At 43.2% G+C, this 12,462-nt stretch overlaps 1 protein-coding gene across 2 annotated transcripts in view; it reads left to right on the forward strand.

Annotated features, from left to right (window-relative positions):
• LRRC7 (leucine rich repeat containing 7) overlaps window positions 1–12,462 on the forward strand; it is a 593,735-nt gene that overhangs the window by 498,790 nt on the left and 82,483 nt on the right. For both annotated transcript variants that reach the window (XM_030207242.1, XM_030207243.1), the window contains one exon: window positions 3,188–4,862. In XM_030207242.1, coding sequence (XP_030063102.1) covers window positions 3,188–4,862 — 1,675 coding nt within the window. The remainder of the gene's footprint in view (window positions 1–3,187; window positions 4,863–12,462) is intronic.

Raw genomic sequence — 12,462 nt, forward strand, 5'->3', positions numbered from 1 at the left:
CTGACAAAACTGGGGAAGGAAAGGCACTCAGGTGGACACTTCTTCCTTTCCTCTGGAGGGGAGGGGGACAGATGTGATACCATAGGACTCCTTCTCCGAGAAGTACTGTGGATCTTCATCAGACTCCCATGAGTGCTTCTCATTGATGTCGTCAAAGAACAACTCATGGGAGGGCAGAGACCTAGCTTTCCATCCGCAACTCCAGCAAAGCCTCCCATACTGATATTGAGAGGTTGTTAGCATGGGTGGCAGTTGACACAGGTGCTGCATGTGACATTGGCATCAGAGACCTCACCACAGGCTGAGGGCCTTGTGGGGCAGCAGCAAGAGGCATGGCTAGTGCAAGCACCCCAGATGCTGATGCATACTGTTGTAAAATTCCCACCAAGTGCTCATGGAGCATGGCCCGGATGCATTCATCAAAAGAGACCATCGGGAAAGGCAGGGGTCAAGGCAGGTGCCTGGTCCTGGCTGACTGGAGACCTGTGCACCGGCAACTCTTGTATGGAGGGAGAGCGGTCCTCATGGTGCAGACTCTTCTCGGGGACCAAATCCCTTGGTACCCTGGAGCTCCTGGCGCTGTGCACCGAGGGGGAACGAAGCCAATGTTTCTTGGCCTTCACCCGATGCCAGTCATTGATGCTCCTCAGTGGGAATGAAGATAACGTCAAAATCCCCACATCGCCTCGGGGTCGGGTCAGATGCTGACATTGAGGCAATGGAGACCCACTCAATGTATGGCCATTCCCTGTGTCCAAGACAGACCTATCAGTCATAGGGAGCAACACACATGATGCCGATGCAACTCCCAACATCAAAGCCAGTTCAGAGATCGATGCCAGTACAGACACCAAGGTTTCAGACCAGGCTCCAAAGATTTTTTCTCTTTGAGCCTTTCTGGCCATCTGTGTTCTTTTCTTCATACAAAGACAAATAACACAGCAGGAAGGGGTATGTTCAGAACATACTCTGAAGACACCAAGAATGAGTGTCTTTGCCAGAGATGATCCTATTGCACTGGCTACAGTGCTTAAAGCCACTGGGAACCTTTGAGGACATGGAAGGGAAAAGCTGTGACCAAATCAAATGGCTTGATGGTGACTGAAAAAAGGAGCAAGCACCAGAAAAATATAGGGACAAACACCCAACTGGAGCTCAGGCCCAAGAGGGCCTACTGAGTGCGAAAAAACTTAAAAGGGGGGGGGGGACGAACTAAAGACACTACAGGAAGGGAGAGGAAAATATTCTGAAGAAAATAAAACAAAAATCAGGGGAAAAAAACCCTGAAGTGAAGGCACAAAAAAGCTCAAAAACAGATTCACCCATCAGGCGCGGGACAATGTGTTCTCCTGCCTGCAGATGAAGACAGACTGCTGGTTCCACATTCTTGCGGCAGGTGGGAAGGTATTCACACATGTGCAGTGGAGACGCTGCATGTACTCTTAAAGCTATATTAGCTTTATTTAAACTTCGCATCAGACAACACGGATGACGTCACCTGTTCTGTCCCCTGACAGTTAAGAAACAGCTATACAAGTCTCGAGAGACTTGACATCACCCATATGTGAGAATATGCCTACTTGTTCTCCGAGAATGGTATTTACATGCGTATGTATACATGTAACAGGTGTAAATGTCCAAACACATCCTATATAGTGTTTCGGAGTGGAGGCGTAGCCTAGTGGTTAGTACAGCAGACTTTGATCCTGGAGAACTAAGTTCAATTCCCACTGCATCTCCTTGTGACTCTGGGGAAGTCACTTAAGCCTCCATTGCCCCAGGTACAAATAAGTACCTATATATACTACTTAAACCGCTTTGAATGTAGTTGCAAAAACCACAGAAAGGTGGTATATCAAGTCCCTTTCCCTTCTGTAAATATGCACATATTTTACAGGTAGGCATATATATAAGCAGAATCTAGGCAGACCATGTGTAGGACTCACATGTGAATAACTTATGTGTGTAATCTGCAGCTCTATGGGAGGTGTACGCACATATTTTCACTGTCAGGCAAGTGTTCTGTAAAGAAACATAGATGCTTATATTCCTTTATAGAATAGACTCTTACCACTTGCCCTCTGGTACCTATTTATAAATGGCCAGTTAGAGACATATCCCCTTATGAGGCAATTCTGTCACAGGGCATCTTCATTTAGGTGCCCCTATAACATGGGCAGCGAGCATATTCTATAAGGACAGTAGTGTGCCCATGTCCTTATAGAATACTAGCTTAAACCCATTTCAGCATGTGTAAATTTAGGAATGCCCATTTATGCCAGGTCTATGGCTGACATAAATGGGTGTATCTAAGTGTGGCATTCAAAGGGTGCAGCTTACAGTATTCTATAAATTGCCTGCATAAATGGGAGGCACACCCATGTACTACCCATGGTCTGACGATGTGCATGCACACACACACACACACACCTCCTTGCAGTTATGTGCTGAAGCACTTACACACACGCTTGTAGAATAGTGCTTAGGACGCATATGCACAAACGTGCTACTTTTTCCAGCATTTGCACGCACAAGGGGCAGATAACTGCTACTGCACTGTTGTAGAATGGCATGCACTATTTTTGAACAGTGGTCAGTCCGCTGAATAGCACACAGTATTACTGGATAACATGTGCTTTTACCAAAGAAAATGGAACAATACAAACAAACAAACAAAAAGTCTAAATGATAGGGGGGAAAAACCCCAAAATGAAACAAATGTTTTTTGCCTGCACACCCCTAGATGTTGATGCTGATTATTCCATACACCCCTATATTATCTCCTCTCAAAGCTTAAGGCCCACTGTCAATCATATTTAAAAACTATATTGGTTACAATTGTAATTACTGTTTTCTGATTGGGTCTGTATCTGTGAATGGCAAAGCTCTTACAAAACAGAGATCTCTAGCAATGGCTCAGCGTGGCTGATGTTTGCCTTGTTCTGTTACAAGCATGGTAAACTATTTCTAAATCACATAAGATAGGAGGGACATAACAAACCAATCCATGTAATATGAATTTTTACAAGGATAGTGGAACAGGAAAAGCCATTCAGAAAGTTCTTAGCATTTAAAGACAAGACAAGATTATTAGAATTGTAAATATTTGTTTTTGCTGAATATTTACTTTGTTTGTTTGTTTTTTCATACGGGTGGCTAGTTCATTGTCTCCTCTTTCACCTTGCAGGCTCACCCAGTCCTTTCCGCAGCCTCTTGAGACAAAGCCATTACTTAGCCAGCGGGATTCTGTTCCAGCGGGAAACTTACAGTCGCGCAACGATAGGCGGCCTCTCAATGACAATTTTGCAGAAAACTGGAATGACGGCTCTCACTATGATAACACAGGGTTTGTTGCAGAGGAGAACACAGTGGAAAATCCTAGCTCAAACCCCCTCTTAAATGCCAAATCAAGAAGCACATCTGCTCATGGACGTAGACCTTTAATTAGACAAGACAGAATAGTTGGTATCCCCTTAGAGCTAGAACAGCCCACGCACAGAAATACGCCAGAATCAGAAGTGCCTCCTGCAAATCCTTGGCAGAACTGGACGAGAACCCCCAGTCCTTTTGAAGACAGGACAGCCTTCCCTTCCAAACTGGAGATTACTCCTACCAGCAGTCCTTTGCCTGAGAGGAAAGACCAGTTGGCAAAGCAGACATCATCAGTAGAAATGCCCAGCACATTTTCCTCAGGACCAGCATGGGAATATCATGATTCAAATGCTAACAGAAGTCTGGGCAATGTCTTTACACACATGCACTGTCGTCCAGAATCTGCCAAAAATGTTATCTCTGTCAGCAAAAGTACAGAAAGGCTTTCTCCACTGATAAAAGATTTGAGGTCTAGTAGATTTAAAAAATCACAGAGCATCGATGAAATAGACATTGGTGCATTTAAAGTTTACAATATACCACTGGAAAATTATGACCTCCGTAACTGCAGCCACGGAAGCCATGACAGGCAAGATATGGTGATAGGACAGGAGCACAGTATGTCCCGTAGTCAGTCTGTACCAATGCTAGATGATGAAATGCTCGGTTATGGAAACGTCAAGGGACAGCAGCCACAAAAGACTGCTGTGACCAAAAAAGTCTATCAGTTTGACCAAAGTTTCAATCCTCAAGGAGCAGTGGAAGTGAAAGCTGAAAAAAGGGTACCGCCTCCATTTGCACAAAATTCGGAATATGTCCCACCACAGAACAAAAATATTGCAAAAGATTTAGCCAGTCCAAGAGGTTACAGAGGATATCCTCCGATCGAGAATATGTTTTCATTTTCACAGCCTTCAGTTAATGAGGAGTCTGTTGCACCACATTTTTCAAGTCAAGGATCAAGACCGGGATTTTTGAAAAGAGCAGATTCTTTGGCAAGTGCCACAGAAATGGCTATCTATAGAAGGGTGAGCGAACCACATGATATGTCTCAAAGTGAAAGGTATGGGAGGCCTCAGTTTAGAGGACCTATGGAACGCCAAAGTAGCATACCGGTATCTGAGTCCCAGTTTCTGAAGAGAAATGGCCGGTATGAAGATGAACACCCATCATATCAAGAAATAAAAACACAAAGTAGTAACTTCCCAGTTAAAAATCTTACACAGAGGAGGCCGCTCTCTGCAAGAAGTTACAGTTCGGAAAACTATGGAACGTCCCAAACCAGACCAGTTTCTGCCAGGCCTACAATGGCAGCTCTGCTTGAGAAGATACCATCTGATTATAACATGGGTAACTATGGTGATAAATCTTCAGACAATGATATCAAGATGAGGCCTACCCCTGGAAAGGCTGATGAAAGCTGTGCTAAGATGCCTGCTGACTGGAGACAACAGCTGCTTAGACATATAGAAGCTAGAAGGTTAGACAGGGTACGTTTGTCATTTCACTGTATGAATATCTTTACTGCTTTCGGTTTTACACTGTGATATTTCTGAGGATATAATATTTCTGAGGATATAATGTTGACCAAGGCGTAAATCAACATATGCCTATAAATATCCAAATGTGATGTGATAACAAAATGCCTTGCATTTGAGTTGCAGCAAAATGGCTTTTCAAAGGTCTTGTGTTCATGTGAAAGAAATCAATTACAGAGATCATGGTAAGAAATTTGCACATTTGTTATGTTGTATCTTTAACTATAGTACTTGACATAAAAGAGAAACTGTACTGTAGATGCAAAGTCATTGATCACCTATTTCTTGTGGAACCTTAGCCTAAAAATGGTCCTGTCTCTGCAAACTTCTTATATCAGTCCTAATCTGACTCCTCATTTAGAATGAGAAATACAGTGCAGTTCCCCACAAAAACTATGGTACAATAAAAGTGTTGATATCCTGTCTTTATGAAGAACAAAGGTAAAAGAAAAAGAACAGCATAAATCAGATTGTCAACATTGCAGACTTCGACATCCATCTTTTGTCTAAATGAAAGTTTGTCTCAGAACATCAAGAAATAATGGGCTGGACATTCAGCCAGCATGGTGGCCATGTTAAACACTGGCACCAGTGCTTAAATTAATACATATATTTAGCATCACTATCTGTATAGGTAGCGATGCTGAATATATGACAAGTGCAGCCTAAACTAACCAGTCAATATTCAGCCAGCAGAGGTCAGTGTTTTTTTTAAATGCTGAGCATTTGGGCAGAATTAGGCCCTGATATTTAATGCTGGGCCATGTCCAGCCACCAGCATTGAATATCCAGGGCTGTGCTGGCATATGCTGGCTTCCAGATCTTAGGCGGGTCACTGCTGTTATTCAGCCAGAACTCACATAATGGGAAGCAAGTGCCTTCATCCCCTCCAAATCTCCCCCTTCCTCTCCATGATTCCAAGCCCCCTCCCTCCCAAAGACAGGTAGAGCCTGCACCAGACCCCCACTGTCCCTGGTGGTCTAGGTGATCCTAAGAGCAGGAGCAATGCCCATTTACTTCTGTCCATTAAGGCTCTGGCCTCAAAATGGCCTGCTGCAACCTCTAATGGCAGCCTGGTGGTACTAGCTCTCCTGCCCGGTTAAATCACTAGGAGCTGGTGAATGCATAACTTCATCTGAACATTGAGCCCAGTGGGTTAACAATACACTTATCCTTGATTAAACTAGATTCATTTTTCAGCAATTACCATTGATTGTATGAAAGAGTAAAAACATTCCAGAGAACAGCAGCAAATAATTCATCTGAGGTTTCAGTCTGACCAGATCATTTTTTTTTACCTCAGTAAGGGAGTGCTAACAACTGAAGTGAGTCAAAAAATGTATTACATTAGGACGATAAAACACATCACTTTCTATCATTTATTAACTGGCCTTTATTTCTAAACAGTATGAGGGTAATTCTATAAGTGGGTGCCTCAATGAGACGCGGTGAGATCCTATTCTATAACGGCATCTGAGACCCTGATTCTGTTATAGAAAGCTATCATAACGCAGCATCAGTGCACCTACATGTGTGCGACTGCAGTTATCCCAGCCATAGACCTGACATAATTGTGATTGCACAAATGTGGCAGGGGAACGTGTTATTTTTTTGTTTCAATAAATGCCTCCCCCCTCCATGCTGTGCCCATGTGAACATTCCCTTTCTTTTACACGCTGTGCCACTTACATGTGCTGTTACAGAGTAGCACTAAGGAGTGTAGTTATCAATGTAGGCTACCATTACGATGTGTTATTTTACTAGTAACTCGTTCTATTTTAGCACAGGTACCATTTTATGCAGTAAAATAACATGTCTTAAAAGTAGCCCATGTTAATAACTTTCCCCCTTAATTAAAGACAAAAGAAATGTCTCTAGAAATCAAAATCACTGCTATATGTAATATAATTGAGCCAAGTATACGGCAGTCAAGCCATTGTGACATCACTGATGAGGTTGACTCTTATCCTGGTTTTTTGAGCGCACAAGATTGACTCTTAGCCATTGGTGGAATGAGGCATTAATGACATCATATCAGCAGCTCTGGTTACCAGATAATGAAACTCGTCACTCTAAGGGGGGAAGTTATCAACATGGGTTTGCTGTGAAGATGTGTTATTTTACCACTAACTCATGCTGTTTTAGCACAGGTCCCAGTTACTAATAGCTGGGGTTAAGAGTAAAATCTAATGTCTTTAGCAGTAGCCCACATTGATAACTTCCCAGCCTAGTCTCCCCAATACCATGTACATGTATAAATGTACACTTGTGAAAGTATTAGTATTGTATTCTGTACATTTATGTGCTTAAGTGGAATCAGGGCCGTGCCAACACAGTAAGCGCGGTAAGCGCCACAGGGGGGTGCCTGCCTTCAAGGGCGCCGCGCCGTCGAGCTGTATTTTAAAAAAAAAAAACCTTACTCCTCCACTCCATCCCCGATTCCCCGGCGCTTTAAATTTACCTCGCTCTGCCTCCGACATCTGCGCAGCATCAGTGAAAGCACTGCCTGTCTGACGTCTCTCCACCAGCCTTCCCTTCGCTCGTTTGTTCCCTCTGTGTCCCGCCCTCAAGGAAATGACGTCAGAAGAAGGCGGGACACAGAGGGAACGAACAAGCGAAGGGAAGGCTGGTGAAGAGACGTCAGGCAGCGCTTTCACTGACGCTGCGCAGACGTCGGAGCCGGAGGCGGAGAGAGGTAAATTTAAAATGGCAGGGAATCGGGGATGGAGCGGAGGAGGCTAAGGCCAACCCCAGCCATTTCCTCCATCGCGCCCCAGACGGCAGCTTGGGGGAGCAGCACTCGGCTCTTTGGCACCGCCCAGCTCTTCACATGCCTTGGAGCCAGGCAGGTCCGGGGGGGGGCGCGCACGCGTCTGCAGGGGGGCGCCAGAGACCCTTGGCATGGCCCTGAGTGGAGTATAAATGCAGGCACCCAATTATAAGATTGTCCTTCACGAGGCTAATTCTATAATGAGCTGCCAAGATTTAAGCAGCAAGAATGCACATAAAGGGGTGAAGTTTATATATGGCACCAAAAAAATTGGTGCTGAAAATACTATTCTATGAGTGCACTTAAAAGTTAGGCATGTTTTATAGAATAGTGCTTATGCTGGGAATTACGCCTAACTTTAGGCGTGGCCATTTGCATCAACTGAAATGTGATAACATATATGTTAAGAATGCCCCCGTTCAGCTCATGCCCTCCCATTTCCACACCACCTTTTTCAACTCGGGCATAAAATTTAGATCCTGCACCTAAATTTATGCATGTAAATGCTAGTTAAATCTAATTAGTGCAAATAATTGGTTGTTAACAAGCCAATTCTCAGCACTAATTAGCTCATTATTCAATTAAATTGCATGTGCACACAATTTTTAGTCATTTACATATGCAGGTTCAGATAACTGCACAAGTAACCATTTCCTGGCTAAGTGCCAGTCTGTAAAATTGCACCCAGATGTGATGGTGCATACTTTGCAGGTGAGCATTCATATGGGTGGAGTTTTGGTGGAGCATGGTTGGGGTGCAAATTTGCACATGTACATTATAAAATCCTGTATTATATGCATAGAACTAGATTCCATAAATCGCACCTAAAAAATTGGTCCAAAAGAAAATATGCCTAGGTGTATTGTATAAAGTAACATACTAACATAGTAACATACTAACATAGTAACTTAGTAACATAGATGATGGCAGATAAAGACCTCTGCATTCCAGCCAGTCTGCCCAACAAAATAAACTCATTGTATTTGATACTTTATATGTATACCTGTCCTTGATTTGTCCTTGACATTTTCAGGACACAGACTGTAAAAGTCTGCCCAGCACTGGCTTTGCTTCCCAATTACCAGTGTTGCCACCCAACCTCCACTAAGCTTCTGTGGATCCATTCCTTTTAAACAGGATTCCTTTCTGTTTATCCCATACATTTTTTAATTCCTTTACCGTTTTCATCTCCACTACCTCCCACGGAGGACATTCCAGAATCTACTACCCTCTCCATGAAAAAATAGTTCCTGACATTATTCTTGAGTCTGCCCCCCCTTCAACCTCAATTCATGTTCTCTAGTTCTTCTGCCTTCCTGTCTCCATAAAAGGTTTGTTTGTGGATTAATACCTTTCAAATATTTGAACGTCTGTATCATATCACCTCTGTTTCTCCTTTCCTCCAGTGTATACATGTTCAGGTCAGTAAGTCTCTCCTTGTATGTCTTGCAATGCAAATCCCATACATTTTTGTAGCTTTTCTTTGCACCGCTTCAAGTCTATTTGCATCTTTAGTGAGATACGGCCTCCAAAACTGAGCACAATCCTCCGAGTATGGCCTCATGACTTGTAGGGGCATCAGCACCTCCCTTCTTCTGCTGATTATACCCCTCTCTATGCAGCCTAGCATCCTTCTGGCCACAGCCACCACCTTGTCACAATTGTTGCTTCACCTTAAGATCCTCAAACACCATCACCCCAAGGTCCCTCTACTGAGTCGAGCTTACTAATCTCTCCTCTTCTGTCTGGTATATCTCTTTTGGGTTTCTGCACCCCAAGTGCATCACTTCTTGACATTAAATTTTAACTTTTTAATTAAACAAAAGCTCAGTACTTTATTACATTTATCTAATTAATAAATTAAGTGAAATGAAAATGTGCTCAGTTCTATTCTATTCTTACCATTACATCCCCAGGAGAACATGTGGTAGAATCAGAGGAACCATCATCGCACATTTAGGCATTCCTATATATGAATAAATGGTATGTACATACCCAACTGCCTCCTGTGGCAGAATAGTGTAAAGATGATGTGTATACTAAATCACCCTCACCTGAGTGGATAGCAATGCATTAACAAAATACGATGCCTAAATATAGTGCTGATAATAAATGAGGAGTAAACCTTACAGATACCACATTTCCATCAATACTTATCTGCTTCTCAGGAACCTCACTGATTAATTATTACCGTGTTCATATTTTTTGCTGATGTCACCTTCCCCTTGGATGTACTATCCCGTGTCCTAGTGAAAACATGCACTAGGCTCCAGTGCTCTCGCACTGACACCATGTCATGTCCCCTTGCCTCTGGCCGAGTTTCACTACGCTTTTTCAAAAGGAAACCTATATGTAAATATATACCAAAAATAAGTCACCACACTACACCCTAATCTTCTAACACATAATCCTCAAATCTATTTTCAAATTACTTACAAACTCAATTCTTCAAACTGTTTCAGTCAATCACCCGAAGGGGAGCCCAAATCTCCACCCACACGGAGTGTAATGCATACTGTACCTGCCCGCACATGCTCCTTGGGCCTTTCGGAAGGTGTCTCCTGAGTCTTGCTGGCTTCCAGGAAAGACTCCACTAAGAGGTGTTATTTTTTTCAAATGGAGGAGGTTTGCCCTCTGGTGTGAGATCAAGGCCCTATATCCCCTTGTTTGCCCTACACAGACCCTGCTTGAATACCTTCTACACCTATCAGAGTCTAGTCTAAAGACCAACTCCGTAAGGGTTCACCTTAGTGCAATCAGTGCTTATCATCAGTGTGTAGAAGGTAAGCCCATCTCTGGACAGCCTGTAGTTGTTTGCTTTATGAGGTGTTTTTTTTTTTTTGTCAAAGCCCCCTGTCAAACCTCCACCAGTGTCGTGGGATCTCAACGTTGTTCTCACCCAGCTGATGAAAGCTCCTTTTGAGCCACTGAGTTCCTGCCATTTGAAATACTTGACCTGGAAGGTCATTTTCTTGGTGGCTGTTACTTCAGCTCGTAGAGTCAGTGAGCTTCAGGCCTTAGTGATGGATGCACCTTATACTAAATTTCATCACAACAGAGTAGTCCTTCGTACTCACCCTAAGTACCTGTCGAAGGTGGTGTCGGAGTTCCATCTGAACCAGTCAATTGTCTTGCTAGTATTCTTTCCCCAACTTCATGCCCATCCTGGCAGAAGCAGCTTGCACACCTTGGATTGCAAGAGAGCATGCCTATTACATGGAGTGGACCAGGCCCCATAGACAATCCGCTCAACTTTTTGTTTCTTTTGATCCCAATGGGGTCGCCATCGGGAAATGCACCATTTCTGATAGCATTTCTTTCACTTATTCCCAGGATGGGCTGACACTAGAGGGTCATGTCATGGCTCATAATGTCAGAGCTATGGCTGTGTCGGTAGCCCACTTGAGGTCAGCCTCCATTGAAGAAATTTGCAATGCCGCAACGTGGTCTTTATTATACACATTCACATCATATTACTGCCTTGAGCAGGATACCCGACGCGACAGTCGGTTCGGGCAGACAGTGTTGCAGAGTCTGTTTGGGGTCTAGAATCCAACTCCACCCTCCTAGGCCTGTTTTATTCTGTTCCAGGCTGAACTCTCGTTCAGATTGTATATAGTTTCAGGTTAATCTGTGTTATGGCCCAATTGACCAATGTTTGTTGTTTTTGGTGAGCCTTGATGCTAAGAATTCCCAACTTTTGAGAATCTATAAGCCTGCATATCCTCAGAGAAAGCGAAGATACTTCTATATTCTTTATGTATTCCATTTATATTCTCACAATCCTTCCCACCTCCCCTTGGAGTTGTCTCCTTTGTTATTTTTACTTTATTTTTGCTGTACTATAAAACTGAGGAGACTGCATTCATATGGCGGACGGGAAGGCACTCATGCAAGCACAGTCGAGCATGTCTCATGCTCCATAAAACTCTGTTTTTACTTTTGTAAATCCCGTACCAGGCGACGTGAGTCAGCGTCACCCACCTGTGAGAATATAAAGCCTGCTGTCCTCGGAGAACACCTGCTACGGTTAAGCACCATTGCTATATCTGAAAAAGGTCCTGTCACCTCTCTTAACATCTTTAGCCATTTTTTCTTCCACCCGCACTTTCGCCAGCCATATTTCCCTCTTCGCTTCTTTGAGTTTTATCCAATAATCTTTTCCGTGATCCTCTCATTGCATTCATCTGTATTTCTTGAACAAAACTTCTTATGCTCTTATTTTTTCAGCCACTTGTTTAGAGAACCATATAGGCTTCCCGTTTCTCTTGTTTTTGTTTACTTTCCTTGCATAAAGATCAGTTGCCATATTTATAGCAGCTTTCAGCTTGGACCACTGATTTTCCACTTCACCTAAGCCTGCCCATTCCATCAGTTCCTTCTTCAGGTATTGCCCCATTTTACCAAAATCAGTATGTCTGAAATCCAGTACTTTGAGTTTTGTGTTCCCTTATGTTAAACCATATCGTGTGATGATCACTATTACATAGGTGGGCACCTACCCAGACATTGGAAACACTTCCTCCATTTGTAAGCAGTAGGCAAACTTTATAGAATAAGCATAAATATCCATATGGTTTATAGAATATGCTGAGCACCTGTCCATGTGACTAAATTTAGTTTCAGGCAGTTATACCAAGTAATACTTGGTGTAAATGCCAACACCTAAATTAGGCATGGACCGGATGTATTCTATAACAATGTTTATAGATTTTAGAAATGACCACAACCCGCCCATTCCACACCCATGGCCATGCCCCCTTTTCGACTATGCGACTTATA

The sequence above is a fragment of the Microcaecilia unicolor genome, chromosome 6 (assembly GCF_901765095.1).
Source record: "Microcaecilia unicolor chromosome 6, aMicUni1.1, whole genome shotgun sequence".
In the NCBI taxonomy this organism is placed as follows: Eukaryota; Metazoa; Chordata; class Amphibia; order Gymnophiona; family Siphonopidae; genus Microcaecilia; species Microcaecilia unicolor.